The sequence below is a fragment of the Protobothrops mucrosquamatus genome, unplaced genomic scaffold, assembly GCF_001527695.2.
Source record: "Protobothrops mucrosquamatus isolate PMUCROS unplaced genomic scaffold, P.Mucros_1.0 scaffold753, whole genome shotgun sequence".
In the NCBI taxonomy this organism is placed as follows: Eukaryota; Metazoa; Chordata; class Lepidosauria; order Squamata; family Viperidae; genus Protobothrops; species Protobothrops mucrosquamatus.
This window is the reverse complement of record NW_015387023.1, coordinates 214,306-234,134: the sequence shown is the minus strand read 5'-3', so window position 1 is coordinate 234,134 and position 19,829 is coordinate 214,306. Positions and strand designations below refer to the sequence as shown.

Below are 19,829 nucleotides of genomic sequence, written 5' to 3'. Positions count from 1 at the left end.
TCTACCTAGCCCATATATGGACAGCATGAAATGTAAGGATCAATTTTTTTATAAACATCAACATACCACACTATCCAAACAGACATTTAGTCATTGCAGCTGAATCTAAAAATATCTAGAAGTACAGTATATCTAAAGGATACTAAAAGAAGACTCTAATTCTAATACTCCTCTTGCTATGTGTTCTCCCACTAAGCCTGCAACAGAAATAAAGCTTACCAACTTGTTTTTAAATCAGTCTTTGCTATGAACCTCTATAGGTTATTTCAAATAGATAATTCTTTTTATACAAATCCTATTTCATGGAATGCCGGTGAACATAGATACAAACTGTAAAGGATTTTGCATACTTAAATATACAATAGATCCAGAAAGCAACATATTTTTCTGATGTCTCAGTGTTCAACAATATAATGTTTTATATAGAGGAAGGAGATTTATTTCCTATTTTTATGAATTTTTTAAAAATGATTTAAATTGTGCAAAGATCACATACCTGTGGTTCAGGTTCTACACTGACACGATAAGCTTGTGCTTTTCCATCTTCCAAAGTACTGGGTGACCAAACCTTGCCTTCAGCCCTGCAATGGAAAATTAAGAATTATATGTACAATATAGATTGTTAGTAAACTTGAATATAATTTTTATACATTTCCAAGGAGCTATACACCTGGAAGAATCAAAAACATCATTTACCTATTTTTCCCCTTTCCTATTATATTCTTTTCACATTGATAAGTAAACTTCCATTCATTCATTCATTCAATCAATCAATCAATCAATCTAAATGGCTGTCCATTTCAAATTCATGTCGCTTGGCAGCTAACAACAGTTAAAAGCACCAGGAAACTCCTAATAATATGAAAAAAAGACACCCATAATCACCAGCTGAGGTAAAAAAGAAAAAAATCATCAGCAAATCAATATAAGCACTGCATGGGCTCTACCACAGATCCAAGCTTTGTGACACAACCACTTCTTTAGTGGGAGTGGGGAGAGATGATGTTCCAAAGAGAAGGCTCTATGATGGAAGACCCTGCCAGATTGCACTCCCTAATGGATCTGACTCAGAGCATGCCTCATGTGCCAGACTTATTGGGATGGAGAGGGAGAGATGATTCCTCGAATAATCTGGCTTCATGAAGAGCTTTATTGGGAATTGTCACCACCTTCAATTGAATCCAGAAGCATACTAGCAACTCACAGAGCAGGCATGTAGCACATGCTGATGAAGGAATACACATTACTGTCCATATTGCTACATTCTGTACCACACACAGCTTTCTTCAATGGCTGCCCCAGTAAGGTGCATGGCAGTAATCCATTTGGGAGGTGATTGATGGATGAGTGACTGTGAGCAGACTCTCCTGATCCAGGAATGGGCCAATGTGGCAAACAACTTGAAACTGTACAAAGGCTGGGTACAGCGGCCACCTGTTCCTTAAGTCCAGGAGGTGCCCCAGACTGCACACCAATTCTCTTTGAAGTAGTACAATCATCTTGAAAATTAAAGATGAAAAGTCTCCAGAACCAGAATGCCCTAATACCCAAGACCATTTAGTCTAGCTAGGGTTGAATTGAAACCTGTTGTTCCTCATCCAAACCTCCATAGTCTCCAGACTCTAAACTGAATTTCCACTGTATCAAATGGGCAGTTCAGAAGTGGAGATGTATACCATCAGCATGCCTCTGAATGATCTTACATAGTGGCTTCCTGGAGATGTTAAACAGGAGCCAGGCAAGTACCAAGCCCTGCAGAACTCTGCAAAGAAGTGACTGCAGGCTGGACTGCTTCCTACCATCAGCACTGACTGCCCTGGAGGAAGGAAGAGAACCAGCACAACACAGTGCTACCCGCTCCCAATCCCTAAAGCCAATCCAGAAGAATACCATTATTGATGTTATCAAAAATTGCCAAGAAGTCAAGAAGAGCAAAGATGGTTGCAACACTTCCATCCTGCTCCTGCCACATGTTGATTGTGATCAATGCTATTTCAGGACCATAGCCTGAATTCCAGCTGAAAGGGGTCCAGATAATCGATCTCCTCCAGCATTTTTTGGAGCTGTTGTACAACCATCTTTTCTACAACCTTCTCTAAAATCAAAACCTATTATAATTTGCAATTCATTAGATTAAATTAGAAAGAAAAACTGTAATAACATCATTTTACAATCTTTGACCTTTCATTTTGGAGAAAGGAAAAAAAGATGCTCTATTCATTTAAAAACTGTCTAGCTTAACAGTTTTAACTATAGTTAAAAATATTGTACCTTTTCATGTTTAACTTAGCCATTACACTCATGGTAAGGATTTCAAATGTATTTACAAACTGTAGTTAAGAAATCCGGTTTGCTTTAACTACTGAACCACAGATAAAGCTGACAAGAAGGAGAGCAAATTAATATTTGGGAGTGGCGGCAGAAATAAGGAAAAAGCAAGAGTACCAAACTATTAGTATCCTATCTGCATCCTTGGTCTTCAATTTAATGCCTTAGTTTGTTATCTTGCAGAAATTAATCTTTGTGAACATCAATATATTAGCAAAAGCAGTCAACTGTTATCTCATCAAAATAACATAAATAAGATTTTATAACATAACTCACTTTTAGTATTTCTTTCATTTTGCACATGTCACTTTAGAAAATGTAAAGCTTCTTGTCCCAAATGCAGCTAAGAATCTTTTATTTATATTTAATTCCTGATCTATTAAACACTGAAGTTTAGTTTAAGTGAACTGCTGGCATTAATAACACACAAACTATTTATATCCTGTAAGAATTTTAGTCTAGGAAGTGTTTACCCAAGGCCCTTTTTTCTTGTCTAAATGAAACAAGAAAGCATTGTTCTGAAAGAGTCATTTATACAGACTAACAAAGCCTTCCGTAATTATGATGAGCACGTTGTCCTCAATTTTAACATGTGTTACAGTCTGAAGCAAGTTCTACTGTAATCAGTGCAAATTAATGTATTTAAAGTTAAGATTAAATAAAGACGCAGACACACAGACACAATGCACACACAGAATACAGGAAAATATTGGATGCTATTTACCCTCAATCAGGCATCAAAAAGAATTACAGAAATTACAGCCAGATCATCCTGAGATTCTGAAATAAGCCCTCATGAACCAAATCCTGATTTGAAAGTGATCATAAAATGTTTGATAATGGTATCTTTTTAATAGTAAGTTTATTAAAAATTACAATAATAAACTACATAGAAACTAAAAAAACAATAATAAATAAAAAGAACAAAAAAAATAAATTTTCCTCCACATGGCAGAGAACAGTTATTCAAGTTCAAGGATGCTGTGGAGATTAAGGAAGATAATCATTTTATCCACTAATCCAGGGATCTCCAAACTTGGCAATTGAGGAATCTGGGAGTTGAAGTCCACAAGTCATAAAGTTGCCAAGTTTAGAGACCCTGTACTTAATCAAAATGTAAAATCTATGGTCTTATTTCAATTAAGGGCAAACCAGATTCCAAACAGAGAATGATTTTTAAATAGCAATTGTATTAAAAGATACAATTAAAAAGATAACTATGAATACAAACTAAAAAAAGAGAATACAAAGAAAAAATAGAAAGGAAGGAAAGAAAAGGGGAAAAAATGAAAGAAAAATAGAAAAGATTATAATAAAAAAGAATTGACTTTCCACCATTATCACAAGTATAAACAATTTTAGTAACATCACTTTCTCTAAAAATACAACAAACGATCTCTTCTTCCCATGACCCATCTCTTATTTATAAACAAATTCTTAAAACCTCATCATTTAAATCCGGATTAGGATCCATTAAGAGTCACCACAACTAGCAATATATCTATTTTAACCTTGATCAAATAAACCAGCTTTATATTTCTTTCTTTTACTTTTAACAATTTCTAGTCCCTTCAAATAATGTCCTAGAACAGTGGTTCTCAACCTTTTTAATGCCGCGACCCCAACCGATCGTAAGTCAAGGACTAAACCGGTCGTAAATCGAGGACTAAACCGGTCGTAAGTCGAGGACTACCCAACCGGTCGTAAGTCGAGGACTTTCCCTGCCCGGGAGCGCCGCACATGCGTGGTTCCGCCCCCTGCGCCGGCTGAGGCGTAGCTGGCAAGCGGCAGAGATGGAGCAGGCCGACCACCAGCTGGCCCAGCCCAAGGGAGGTAAGGCACCCGCCGGAAAAGGGGGGAAAAATGGCGGACAAAAAAAATGGCGGACAGCCTTGCTTGGCGACCCCCGTGAAATGGTCGATTGACCCCAAATGGGGTCCCGACCCACAGGTTGAGAACCACTGTCCTAGAACTTGATTACTTTTCATTTTTATTTCATCTACTCACAAAATTCTTCAGAGTTTTAACAAGCTTCTTCTGTAAATTCAATATAGGAAAATTATCCAGGGCACTCTCTTAAATTATTTTTTGTATATCCCTTATGTAGACAGAAATATTGCAACAGTGTCCCCTTGAACTTTGTCTATTATGAATCCCTCAGATTTGAATATTATTAACCCATGTTTATATGCAACATGTTGCTTCTCCACAAGTGACTTTTTCAAGTACTATGTTATTCCCAAGGGAGATGATCTGGCACGTGGCATCTTCTTGGCAGTGATTAAAAATTTAATTGTTTTCCTGGGCATTTCACTAACTATTGCCAGCCTTTCCTTAACAACTGTTGCATTATCTTAGGATTGAACTTATATAATATTTTACTGATCTGTCCTATTTTTATTCTATATATTGGGATGCATATTTGTCATATAATTATGCTTACTTTAGAGAAGAAAACAGAAATTATAGGTGGTAAAGAATGAAGTTGACCAGTATGGCTAACAACTTATTCTGAGAACAAAATACATATTTAAACATATGTTAAAAAATAGAATATACATCCTATTTATGTTCTCAAGATACCTTTGGATGGTATTTTAACATTATGGTATCAGTCAGTTCCTATATTCTGCTAGATTTCACATATGGTACTAATTCAGATCTTGCTCGGTTTATGTTAGTGTACAATTCTTTTATAATCACCACTATAAACTTTCCTTCTCTCTTCACTTGACAGAATTCTTAGTTGCTATAGGCAGCCAAACAAATAGTTATTTACAAACCTTGTTTATGTATGAATAGGAAAATTCGTACAAACCTGAAATTGTTTGTCCAAATAAGTAATAAAATGAAATTCCAGTTAATCTGTTAGCAGCAAACATTCTTCCCCCTTCCATCTCCCAATAATGGCTCCTGAATATAAAGACTGATGGTTGCTAATACTTATTTTGGATCTAACTTTTGTATTGAAATCAGACATCCAGTGTTTCCTCAAGGACATACCAGAGGAAAATGATGTAATTAATATTATATTTGTTCTTACCCCAAATCCTGAAAAGTGATTCTTTTTTCACCTATGACTCAATCTGGAAATTTGAAAAAAATATGAACAATGCTTTTAATGTGTACCAATATTACTCTGTTCTATACAACACACATGTATACATATGGCATCACTATCAGAGATGCTTTATTATCTCCAAATGTGCTGGAAACAAACTACCTAAATAAAACATTGTGGTTTTAAACTACCATGAAATGGAATTGGCTCTTGACTTTCCCTTGTGCCTATACATAACACACATTCCATAAAATTCTCCAAATAACAAATCATAGCTTTCATATACTGTGTTCCTCTATACATTATTAATCATTTAAGTAATCGCTTCTTTGGAGAGCCTCGGGCTATGGAAACCTGGAAACTTTGTATTGTATTTTTTAATGTTTGTTTTTGAAATAGTTTCTCCCCCCCCCCAAATTTACCTAGGAAGCTCATGAATTCACATGTTTTATGTGAATTTCAGTATGCCATCTATAGGTCCTTCAGAGCAAAAGTAGTCAGGCCTGAATTAAACCATTTTCTAACAGTATTTCATGGAAATACTAAAAAGGTATTGAAAGCAGTGTCATTCATTTTTCTAATTATGACCAAGCATAAAGAACCAAAGGTCCAGGATAACTATGCTGGTTCCTGGTTGGTTTTAAAACACATGACCAAAACAAATCTAAGGAATTGCACCAAATGCCATTCTGCCAATCTATAACAGTTAGCGAAATAATCAAAGTCATTCACTTGAGAGAGATAATTGTAGGACTGGTTTTTAATAATTCAAAAGCTCTTTTCTTGGTTATCCAGCCTTATTCTCTGACAGTGACCAGAAATGAGGCTTCTCAGTTCTGGTGTCTCAATTGCCCAGCTGAGTCTGGTGCTTCATATTTTCCTCCAGAATATTTATGGTGGATCTCATCTATGTTTATATTAAAATCCACTCTGTTGTGCAATCAATTCATCTAACTTTTCCAGAAAAGTGTATCAGCAGTGTCATTTAAAGTTTTTAATTTTTTTTCTATGTGTCTCTGCAAATCCTTAGAATGGGATATAAGAGTGTGCATATTTTGAAAAATTCAGAAAAAAATATCTGGCTCTGATATGAGACAATGTAATAAAGCCAAGTAGAAAAGTTAAAACACACTTTAAAAAAGCACCATCTTTTTTCAAGCCTCCAATAATGCTACTGCCTTTTTCCTCAGAACTCAACCCTTTCTTTGCATAGAAATAGTAATATTGTATCAATCTCTAATACGTTTCAGTTTCCACTAACTGAGAAAGGATATGATTTTTGCATAATCTACAAAATAAAACTCTTTTTTTAACAACATATTGGTAATAATTCATTTATATGGTAGTGTATGGAAAAACAATTGCCAGAAGATGAAAGAGGTTCATTAAAAGACGTCCTTGTTCTTGACGTGATCATTAATCACATGGCTACAGTTGGGTCTCCATGGAACCTTATTTGGCAAAGAATGAGCAGCACCAAATTCCAGGAGGATTCACTCAGCAGATATAAAGAGAAACAAAATTATAAACAACCAAGTTATTCCATTTGGCCCACAGAAGTCTCTTCCCCACCCTTGTTTTTTTCTCCTTAATCTCAACACATAAAAATAGTGAAAGTGATTTGTTCAAGTCAGATTTTTGTTCCGCTTCTCTTGGCCTCCATTCTGTCTGATGGAAAATAAGTGGGGCAAACAAAGTAGAACATGTCAAGGATACAAACAGGAAAAAAGTCTCATCGTTCACTGATAGGAATGCATGTGTGCAAAAACACAGTGAGTCAAATCTATAGGAATTACTAAACCAGACTGTAAAGAAGATGAACTGTCTTTATGTGCTTGGGACGTGTAGCATGAATCTAAAGTTAAAAGGTAGACATACATTTGCTAAAAATCTCAAGAGATAATTAAGCTATTGCAATAAATGCCAGATGAGCCTTTGCATATGCAGCTGATCTAAACTAATAATTACATTCATATGGAATACACTTTTCTCAGCTGAAAGAGTATTACAATGAGGTTGTTCTCATTTCCAGTTCTTTCTTTACTATATCTTAAATTTAATCAGAAATCATTGGAATATTGTCAATTATACGATATTTCAAAATAATGAAAAATGGTTCGTACTGTTTGTTTGCTGAACTATTAGAAATGGCTTCATTTACGGGAAACTATTATATTCAATGGGATTAAGATAGGGGGGGGAAACTCGATCAGCATTCTTTTTGTAACCATCCTTCCAATCAATGAATTAAATTATAATATAACAGTGCTTAAGAAAACAACATTAGATCAATAAGTTGTGAAATGTTTGTTCATACAAGTTGTACTGATAGCAATGTAAACAAAACACATTCAGGTTTCTGGAAGAATTCCTACAGGACTGATCTGTATAGATTGTAATAAATAATTTTCTGATGAAGCCGGTTTCCCTTTTCGTTTGAAAACAATGCTTTGCTAAAAGGATGACTCATCTTCAGTAACAAATAAGTCTGCATCTGGCTTAAGCAGTGACTACTTTTATTGGCCAGACATCTTTATTTGGAACTCAAAGACTTGTTTGGGCTGAGTTAAGAAATACAATAACTACACCATCCAGATGTTTTATCTGGTCAAGGCTTAAAAAGCACTAATAAAATTGTTAATATAATTACTATACCTACTGCATAAAATAAACATGTAGATTTTCTGACTGGGAGAGATGTTGCTTTTTAAAATACTTAGTTGGGTATTTTAGAGACAGAATTTATCTTCTTTCTCCTCCAATATATAAGCCTAAATAATCATTTATCTTAAATAAATCCTGATTGGCCTACCATGAAGACTTTTTCTTAATTGCCCAAGGAATTCCTCATTCCCTGTCCTTCCAGGTTTCAACCTCCCTCTTGGTTCCAGTGTTTGGGGGGAGCTTGTTAGTTCCCTTTCTATTGCTTTTTGGATCTTCTTCTTATACTTATTAGCATTTGATGTTTGGTATGCTATGATTTTCACGTTCTCCCATGCTCCCTGTGGCAGCAGTTTATACAGTTCAGCAATTCCAACTTGTTCAGTGCTTTATTTTTTCTGTTTATTTTGGTGCTCTGCTCACACACTCACTTTGTTTCTCCTGGGATTTCTCCTTAAGGATTGAACCTGGAAGGACGTGGAATGCAGGATTCCATACATAGACAATTAAAAACAACAACCAATCAGGAAGGACCTGTCCCATGACCCATCTGTAGATAGCTTGACCACTGTTTTCACTTGCCTAACATTGTTGAGTTTTTGCATTTTTGGTACATTTATAATATTGTATATTTTTTTAAAAAAATGATTTCATATGACTAAAGATGGCCAAGTAGATTCATATAAATCAAATGTATACTGAGTTCCAACAAAATTTCTAATGCAATCTTCTGGATACGGTATATGAATTTAGATCCTTTCTCTGAAGCTTCAAGAAATGTAGCCCAACCAAAATTAATTAATTAATTAATTAATTAATTAATATATGTATATATATATATATAAATGAATGAATGAATGACTGAATGGTGGGTAGGTGGCTTAAGGAAAAACCTCTTAGCCAAATAACAGATTAGAAATATATAATATAAATAAAATAAATTAGAATAAAATGAAGCATTTAAACAAAACTAGATGCCTCTAAGAGCAAATAGCAAGCAAAGCTTAGACAGAAATAATACAATTTAAAAGACACGAGAAAAAATATTTTAAATCAAGAAAACAAATACACATCTTATTTAATGGCTGGCAGGGGGCAAACCTGATGATATTCTAAATTCTAAACAACCTTGTTCAATAATTTCATGTACTATATATGTGAAACATCACAGGGAATAAGACTCCAAGTTTTAATTACCACAAAGTCAAGTTCAGTACTATTAAATAGCCAGATTCTCCAGAAGGAAATCATATTTCAAGATAACAAATGCTGGTCAAGCTTCGTTGTCCCTCTTCTAGTATAAGTAAAGCCTGTTATTGGTCAATTTTAATAAAAAAAAAACCAGGAAAGTGAATTCTAATTAGCTTGGTACCAATGAAGGAGAATATTTGTAGCTCAGGGTTGAAATGAGTGGTCCTTGGTGATCTCTGAGTTTGCTTGTTTTCTTGCAGATGTTTCATTACCCTAACTCAAAGGTCCCCAACCTTGGCAACTGTAAGACTTGTGGACTTCAACTCCCAGAATTCCTCAGCCAGCTTGACTGGCTGAGGAATTCTGGGAGTTGAAGTCCACAAGTCTGAAATTTGCCAAGGTTGGAGACCCCTGCCCTAACTAACATCAGACTAGCACTGGTGATGTTACATAGTTAGGGTAATGAAACATCTACAAGAAAATGAACAAGCTCAGAGAGCACCAAGGACCCCTAATTAGCTTAGTGCCCAGACACTAATGGATCGCTCCCCTTCCACTGCTCCTATTCTGACCGCTTTATTTTTCTACAATGCAGCGTCATTTTAAACTATAATATATTTATATTGGTATTAGAATATTAATATGTAATATATAATGTAATATGTTCTAACTTTATAGTTAGTTTAGATAAGCATTTATTATGGTATATATGTAAACTAAGAAAGCACCCAAAGGAAATATCCCCAGCAATCACTGGAAGTGGAATCCATAGAATTAAGCAATACGGCAGGACTGTGAAAAGTGAAGACTTAATCCAAAGTACCTCCAAATTTGTTTTCATAAAAAAGTTCAAAGTAGGCAAGCTTTGAAAATGCTAACTTAAATTATAGAAAATAATAGAAAAATGAAGTTTGGCTTCATTTACTTGTCTGTTTGATTGATTGATTCCTACAGACATTCACCTCAACAAGTAACTCTGGGCAAAGTATATTGTTTATATTCTTTGTTACAGAATTATGAACTGCTGCCTAAATTATATGGATTTCTAATTTAAAGATAAATGCATTACATAGACAGTCTCTTCCAAAGTTCTGACAATTTAGCAACTTTAATCAGGAATTTTAATACAAGTCCTTTATTTATGAAATCTTCTGTTTCTGTATATGATATATGCATTGTATTTCTCACCAAAGCTGATGGGAAATTTTGAACTGACATAATCATATATGGTTGAGGTCTTCTGAGATTTCACCCAGGGTCTTTTTAACATGTGTGCTACAATAAAAATTCCCATTTCCTTTTATGTATTTTTGTGGAATGTTTACATGCTGGGAAGCATCACAGAAAAATATTTCCTATTCTCATGTCAAAAATCATCTTACAGTGGAAGAAGCTGCAAATGTTAAATCATAACGAAAAAGCAGTCATCCAGGTTTTGTGAAGTATTCACATTTTCTCCGGAGGTAGAACTGGCCAGTATCAGAAACATAAACTAAATCCATTGAACTAAAAATTGATCCATTTTGTGTGCCAAATCAACTCACCCCAATTTACTGGAAAAACAGAGACATAGTGGTTCCTATTCAACTGCTTTGAAACTTAATGAATTTGGTACTCAATGCATTTTGACACAAAAATTTTGTCCCAGTATTCATCACACAAGCTAGAACTTGTCAGTGTTGGCTGCCTTGTGACATTACATTATTCCTTATGGGAAAAGTTTGTTTAGTACTCATCAGTTGTGGTACTCATCATGCCTCTTGGAACCAATTAATGATGAGTATCGAGGTACCACTGTATTAGAATTAATTTTCTAACATATTAAGAACATTAACCTGAAGTTTCAGAATTTTCAAGCGTGTGGTACCTTAATATTTTTTAAGACAAAGTATAAAGTAAAGTGAAAATACTTGTTTATCAGAATGCCATTTTGGTTTGGATTAAAAAGATCTTTCGCCTATAAGTATCTTTGAAATCACTAAAATAATATTAACCTCATAAAAATTATTTTGGCAAGACTATAAAATAATTTGCAATTTTTTTGTAAGACTTTTGGACACAATTCCACTGAGAGATACAAAGAGACAAAAACCAATGTGAAATACCCCTCCTATAATTAATCAACTTCAAATCTTCTTGTAAAATATGTAACTACAACCAACCTAGGCATTTCCATTTCTCAAAAGTAAACAGTACATTCTGCCATATTATTAAAAATTACCTGCAATTATCTTCAGAACAAGGTTTTAGAAGACACCAAACCTAAAGATCTAAAAATAATGCCATTCACTTAAAATTGTAAAATTCCAGTAAAAATTGTACAGGATTAAATAATGAAACATCTATGAGGTTGTTTACCCCCCCCCCCAGCCCCAAATTATGGGTCTCACCAACAGTATGTAAGTACATGCCTACAATGTCTAACGTGTTGCAATAACTCTGGGCTTAGCACAAATCTTATATTGTTTTTGATTATTTGATTATTCTGCAGTCCGTGCATCTTGGAATTGTTTTAGTTAAAATTCCTGAGAAGTCTTTCAAGTTCCAAATTATATTCTCAATGTTATTTTCTGATCTGAAGTTGGACCACTGTCGGTGTAGGCAAGAATCCAGATCACAAATTTTAATTATTAGTTAACCTGAACTGAATCACCATGGGCTTGGCTCCTCTTGTGTTAACAGATTCCTGACACTCTCTTTGGAGTCACCTCTTAAAGGCTGGGTTCCAAATGTGTAATATCTGTCGGGAAGCACTTCTGACAATAGCATTAGAGAGCAACAGAGCCAATATTAAGGAAAGAATAATGGACAGAGAACACCAATTGTTCCAAATTGCCATAATATGGAAAAAAGAAATTGTTCTCTGAAACCAGCAGATCAAATCCCAATTATAGAAGGGGCTTCATACTGACAAGTAGAACCCTTTGCCCTCCTGCCTGTAACTGGAAAATGAATGGAAAAACCAATCTAGCTTGAGAGTTTTGCTCTTGCAGCTTCATGAGTGTTTAATTAATGGTCTGTTCACCTCTATATTTTATAAAGATATACAGCATTCTTTCATTGCCCTGCCTCCTAAAACCAACTGGTTCATGTTATGATGGTTGCAGTATTCTAGGATCTTGTGATCACCTTTTGCAACCTTCTCACAAGCAATGAGAAAATCAGATTCATTAACAACTATGTTACAATGACAACTGTGGCAGGAAAGGTCATAAAATGGGACAAAATTCACTTAACAAATGCCTCGCTTAGCAACAGAAATTTTGGGGCTCAGTTGTAATCATAAGTCGAGGACTATCTGTATTTCACATTCATTATGTACATTTTGTGTGATTTGATAATTGAATAAAATAAAACAATTAACTAATATTTAATGCATTTCTCCACTAGGGAGTGAGTGGTTGCTCTACCTCTCTTTCTGTGATCAAAATTATGAATAAAATTATAACGGTGACCTTATACATGACAATGCTTTTTATATGATAAAATTACAAGGAGTTGGCTTTTAAGGCAAAACTCTTTTCAATTAAAATTATTTTTTTTATGAAAATTCTGCAACTTGCAGAAGGACTGGGCCCACAGAACTTCTTAATAACGTTCTTTCCAGTACATCAGGACTTTCTTATTTCTGTTTTACCTCAATCCCATTTCCCAAATATATATATATATTTCAAGAAGGAAGAAGGAACAGGATTGTATTTCTATTCCCAGTATGCCTAGAACATTTTACTGAGAATGCTGGAGTATGTCATATTTAATTATTCATGGCGGAACAAACTAAAACCAGAGGATTTTTTTAAAATGGCCTATACACACATACACACATATGCTGAGAATTAAAATGATAATGTATTAATTTGCCACATAGGGGTTTACCACAACTATTGAAAAATAAGAAGCAAGACAGTACATGAATCCAGGCTAAAGTGCTACATAAATAATCACAAAATAACTCTTACACAATGAATATAACAAAGAGGTTAGGCAATCAACATCTGCTTGTGGACTGTCAATCACTGGGCCTAAACTGCCCAACCACATGTGTGCATAGACCTGATAGGTCAGCGTGAGACAGAAAGTTGAGACATTTACCTGTTCACAGACAGTATCAGTTGATCCAGACAAGCTTTGATCTTGTTTTGTGCTTCTAAATGTGTCATATTTTCTGTGCTGTCACCATTGATTGACAAAATGACATCACCTGGGCAAAGGTTAGCAAGAGCAGCTTTACTTCCTGGATTTATCTATAGGAGAAAAAGAAAGGAACATTACAAACTATGATATTTTGATTGTGTAAAACTCAGTTCTGTCTCTGAAAGGACAAACATACGGAGTTGGGGAGATATTCTAAGAACCACGTGGGTTCTCCTGTAGTTTCTGTCGCTGTTGTTGGTTGCCTTCGAGTCAGTATTGATTCCTGGCAACTGCCTAAACAAGTCTTTGCAATTTTCTTGGCAAGATTGCAGAAATGATTTGCTATTGCCGCCTTCTTCTTCCTAGGCTGAGGGAGACTGGCCCAAGGTCAGCCAGCTGGCTTTGTGCCTAAGGCAGCACTAGAACTCACAGGTTCCTGATTTCTAACCTAATGTCTTGTGTTTCTCAACCTTGACAATTTTAAGGCATGTGGACTTCAACTCCCAGAATTCCACAGCCAGCATTGCTGGCTGTGGAATTCTGGGAGTTGAAGTCCACATGCCTTAACATTGTCAAGGTTGAGAAACACTGCTTGACTACTGTACATCAAACTTGGCTTTCTCCTATCAATTAGCGGCTCTAAATGCTGCAACCTAGCTAGTGCATATAATTGGCAGTTAAAGAGAATGTAATAATATCTTCTACATCCGAGTATGGTATTCAGTGAAATTGCTCATATTTTACCAGAGGATGGAACTGCTGAAGTTAAGAGTAGAATATAAATATAATTGGATAATTTGCAAAACCGAGTAACTAAGTTGGAAACCAAGCCACAAAATAATTTACATGAAATATATTAGCTCAATATATTTGCAAAAATGTAACTTTTGTTTTTCAGAAAATAGACTCTTGTTGGAGCCTGACTTCTCTGAGAATTGGTGTACTCAGTAAGTAATTCATTCAATAATTCTTGGAAAATAGTTTAAAATTATCTAAAAATGCTAAAACTGAACTGATGAGAGAGTACTGGTAATAGAAAACAGCACCATGAACCTTTTAAAAAAGATTTTATCAATGATTAATATTTTTTCCTCTCAGTTTCCCCAAAGACAGATGTTTGAAATTCAGATTTCACACCATGATAAGTGATTCATACCTAAATTATAAAGTAAATTATTCTGTGGCTTTGTTTCCAACTTACTCAGTTTTTCAAATTATGCTTTGGCAATATTTGTTAAAGATGCCAGTGTGACTTAGTCAACAAACTATGATTTCTGATTTAATGTTGTACATGAATGAAACTCATATTTCATAGTAATAAAGTACCTTTATTTTTCAATTCACAGATCAAAATTAAGCAGGTAAATATTCCCCATAGTTTCTAAACGTTTGCCCTTCCAGAAACCAAATCTGATTTTTATATTCATAACTTAATAAAAAGATTCTTGAGAACTGATTACAATTCCGAAATCAACATTTTCAGCTCAAAGGTCAACAAGTTCTAAAATCTGGCTGTAAGTATATTTGACTCTTGGAAATCTCCAGCCTTTATTCCCAAGTTTCAGTGCTTCGCGACATGGATCAGTTCTTTGAAACCAAGCAATAAATGATAAAATACTTCTGCAATTAAAAGAAGCAGTCAACATTATGGAAATCATACTAATAGCTTCCTGCTGAGGTGTTATCTTCCCCAACAGCTTTGCTTGGCTAGTACTCAAATAGCTTGTCACTTGCCAGTCATGCATGAAATATCATGCTGTTTATTAAACTCCACAGCATTTTCCCTGGTGTTTTGTCTTAATGCCAAGATCTTGCAAAGACTGTTACTTTGTTTCAGGGTGACTAATGGTAGATCCTAGCAATGTTCGTAATTCAACTAAAATGCTTTTTTTTAAATTTTTATTATTTAAACCAACAAAACAAAACATAACACACATATATACACAGTATATATTTTAACAGCAATTTCGTAATAGTAATCTTCTATTATTTACATTTCCCCCCTTATTCTTCTTTAGAGTATTTGTCCTTGTTGCCCCATTATTTCTTATTTGCATTTTTCTTCCTTCATACATTATTATACACACATTTTCCACTTTTAACCTTTCCACATTTATTCTCTCTTATTTCTACTCTCCAGCCAGTCATACCACTTGTTCCATATTAAATAGTANCTCTGATGGTATATTCTCATTTTTCCAGAACTGTGCGTATGCTATTCTTGCTGCCGTTGTTGTATGTAGAATTAAGTACCGTATTTCTTTACTATATTTTCTGTTTAAAATACCCAGCAAAAAGATCTCTGGTTTCCAGTCTACAGGTTGGTCTATTATTTCTTCGATCCATCTTCTTATTTTAGTCCAGTATTTTTTTTGCAACTGGGCATGTCCACCATAGATGATAATATGTTCCGTGTACTTTTTTACATAAAATGCATTTTAATAGGGTTTTAAAAAAAAACAAAAAAAACCTTCAGTAAGCATCTATTAGACTAGCAAATTGAGTTCCATACATACAGCTGACCTGTAACAACAAATCAGTGGCTAGTAAGTATATGTATATATTGATCTACCTCCTCAATCTATCTTCCAAGAGATTTGGGACTGTATACTCAGCATACTGGCTGGGGAATTCTGGGACTTGAAGTCCACATATCTTAAAGTTGCTAAGGTTGAAAAACACTGCTGTAGCTCATGTAATTGCTAGTTGGAAAGGAGTAAGTTGGCAAGGGCAACATTAATCCAAAAGTTTCAATACTCCTTCACAACTTCTGTTACTACTTCTGCTAACTCTAGATAGTTGGCATTAAAAATTGCTCTTATAGTTTTAATCATATCTGCTCCATTAAAATATAATGTTTTATTGCAACTACAATCTTGTTTCTCAGGGTGTATTTAATATGTAAATACTTTAATCATCTCCTCCAATTGTTTTTTTTAATAAAGAACATGTTGCTTCATGAGGATCAGAGATAAAGATATTTCCTCAGTATATATTATTTTCCATCAAGGCACAGAAAGTGCTTTCTTATTTAATAAACAAAAAAGAGCAGAATTTTCTGAGGCCGTTAGTGGCTTTCAGAAATTGATGGGACATAGTACCTGGATAAGACTTCTCTCTCTTGATCTTCGTTGAATAATATTATATTGGGAATAGTAACATAGCAAAGCCAATATTATAGCAGAAAGACTGTAAAATTCTTGACACAAATCCATTCTATACCAGATCTACCATTTCTGGGCTGCAAACATTTACTCAACAACAAATTAAAAAAAACTAAAACTTTCTTCCACTATCTAGGGCTCATTCAGATTTTTGTAGCAGGCAAGGTTGCCCTTACCTAATCTGAGCTCCAAACTCATGAAGAGGCCCAAATTAACATCCTTTGTGAAATAACCTATTAATTTATTAATAATTTTAATTTATTTAGGCTATAAAAATCTGGATCAACAACTAAATGGAACAAAGAAAGTTTTCTGTATCTCTTTGCTGCCATCCATTATATGTCTAAATTTGGTATGACATGGTAGCCCTTTACAAGAACAAACAGAACTTCATGGCCTTTGGGTATGTATGGTTAATTCCTAAAGATTTGTCGCTTTCTGCAGCACTGAACTCCTCCCAAATGCCTCTTGATCCTACTTTTTCTCAGTAGTCTTGTTTGATTAAATAGCCTTGATATAATGCAAGATTCCAATTTATATAAGATTATCCCAGAACTGCTCTATAAGTATTATCCATTTAATACAGATCAGTGGATTTTAGTTACACTCTCCCATATCCAAATAATAAAATTGCCTTGCAACGTAATAAAGAAAATCTGGGTTTTTTAGTCTGGTTTGGAAAATGTGCATAGTTTCAAATATAAGTCCTTTCTGGGTATTTATTTGCTGTTCATAAATAATTTTCTTTCCTAAAGCTGCCCTCTGTCCCAATAAAGTAAGGCCTCCAGGAGTTTGAACTGAAACTGTTTTATTTTATTATTTTTTGCTTTCAGATGGGACATGACTGATTACTGAACAAGATTACACAGTTATTTGTTATGAAATTTAGGCAAGCGATTTATTCTGATTTTGAGATAATCTCTTATACACTTTTTTTTTAAAAAAAAATACGCACTGGAAGGGAGGAGGATTAAATAAATGGTACTATCCATTTCTAAATTACTAGATTTTAACAACTACATAATCTTCCCTTTGAGGTAGGCCAGTTCAAGAAATAAGATACTCCAAGACTATTGGAATTTTGTTACTGGATGTCTCACAGAATTTCCTTATGCCCCCTCTTATACTAAAGAGAGTCAAGGGGCAGTTATCTTGAGTTTCTTTCTCATCCCCTCTTCTTTCCCAGAGCTATGCAGAGGTTTAGCTAACCATTCTTGTGTTTCTTCTATAGTGTTCCATATGCTTCTAGGTAGATAAGTCAGCCTTTGTTATAATATACTTTGTTAAACAGAGCGAAAAAGAAAAAGAAACTATGAAAAAGCTTATTTAGTTCAATATTGTTTTCATTAAGACCTGGCAATGGCTTAATACAGACAAAGGAGAAAAACGTATTACTTTTAAAAGATTATACAACTAAGTTGAATTAAAGCAGCCTTGCTAGAAATTGGGGAAACTGATACCATCAATTGAGGGAAAGCTGAATCAAAACAATATTGTACATATTGTGGTCAATAATACTCGTTGATAATATTCAGTCATATGTCACCTTTACAAACAATAGTTGAATTGTTTTGAGTTAATTTCTTTGGAGGAAAAAAAATGAAAAGGCACTCCTGTCTTCCAAAAGATTTAAATTGACCTTTTTATATAATGTGAATGAAGTGACTCAGTACAGAATACCTTGGATATTCCAGTTTATTTTTTTTGGCAGGACTGGAACATTTTCCAAAGTTTAAAACTTTCTATTGTGTTTGTAAAATCTGAATGAAGTAACAGCATTCAAGAGACAATGTTACTCTTGTTTTCTGGGTTGCTAAACTTGAAGCCTTCATCCAAGGTTGTCTCATTGTCCCCTTTTTCTACTATGAACTGAAAAAGAACAGTATATTCAAAGTTAATCTAAACATAATATATTTCATGTAATCTTGTCTCAGTCATGAATTCAGTTGTGGTGGCTTAGGGAGGAAGACACTTTCTCTTATCTTCAGATTTTGATTCATTTAATCATGGTGATGTTTGTACAGTATTTTTGTAACCATGACCCCCAACACTTTCCCTATTAATTACTGTTCTGAGGAACCAGGAACAAAAGGATCATAAGAGTAATGCATGTTCTCTTAACACCATACAAGAGAATTAAAGTACACACAGTACTGTGCCATTTAATCTAGTTAAATTAACAAAAATTGGTCTTATGTAATTTTCCCAGGAATGGGAATTCTGAATATATGCAATACAGGCTTAGACACATTGCTCAGTTAGGTAATTCATAACCTAAAAACTGTCCAGATTCAACATCCAATAGGAAATACATGCAATTCTAAAGCATCCCCACTTTCAGATGAATGATGGTTCAAACATCGCCAGTTTATCTCTTGGGGTCTCTTTTGTTTTACACTTAGCTTTTGGAAAAATGTTCATTTGATTATCATATTAATAAAATTCAAGTATTTTACTTTTGCCCTTATAAAGTTATTTTTGAATTACAGTTTAATTCTGAAAAGAATCTCAGAGTAACTTGCAATTTAAAATTCAATTTTTAAACAACATAGGGAAGCAAGCAGATCATAGTTCTGGAATTATCTTCAATTCCTTTACCAGCAGGAACCATTTGTTTGTGTATATTAGAAATATATAATAGCTTCGTGATTTTCATTATGGGTTACATGACTGGAAAGGAGGTAAAATGGAGCAATTGACAACAATCTGAGCTGCTGCCCAGCTGCCTTCTCTCCCAGAAGGATGCACTGAATGGATTTTTTTTTCCCTTCGCAGTCCCCAAACAGATTTGGCCCAGTTTCTAACTTGGCTTTTTTCTCTGCTGGTTTCAGCTCCACCTCCCTCCCCTACACCAAATTTGGTCCCATTTCTGTTTAGTTCTCAGAATTAAAGCCATGGATGGACAGATAGAAACAATTTATTCCCAAAGTTTCATTGGCTGGAAAACATTTTGGGTCTCTAAGTGCATAGTTACATATTTCTATTCTCCCCTTCTGCTTCTACCACATGTCTGCATTTGTCCATATCCCCTGCAAAGTCTAATCAAAGCAGTTGCATATCTGTGTATCTGCTCTGTCCTGCGGTTTTACTTGCCCGTAGCTTTCTGTATGTGTGCACTGAGAAGAATGGAGCAGACTGTGTATACTGCAATCTCCCCTCTGAGTCACATGACTTTCAAACCCATTTATCAGCCATGGCCATAGAAGAAAGCTGTATTCTCTTCTGTAGAAGAGTTTAAGGAAATTCAGATAAAATCTGAGTTTAGTCTCTCGTGTACCTCACTGCTGCCA

At 34.6% G+C, this 19,829-nt stretch overlaps 1 protein-coding gene across 1 annotated transcript in view; it reads right to left on the bottom strand.

The window, feature by feature from the left end:
* Nucleotides 1–472: 472 nt before the first annotated feature.
* Nucleotides 473–19,829, bottom strand: part of LOC107289697 (PDZ and LIM domain protein 4-like) — a 32,872-nt gene continuing 13,515 nt past the window's right edge. Inside the window, exons 2-3 of the mRNA XM_015818497.1 lie at nucleotides 13,334–13,485; nucleotides 473–581 (exon numbers count right to left, since the gene is read on the bottom strand). Coding sequence (XP_015673983.1) covers nucleotides 473–581; nucleotides 13,334–13,485 — 261 coding nt within the window. The remainder of the gene's footprint in view (nucleotides 582–13,333; nucleotides 13,486–19,829) is intronic.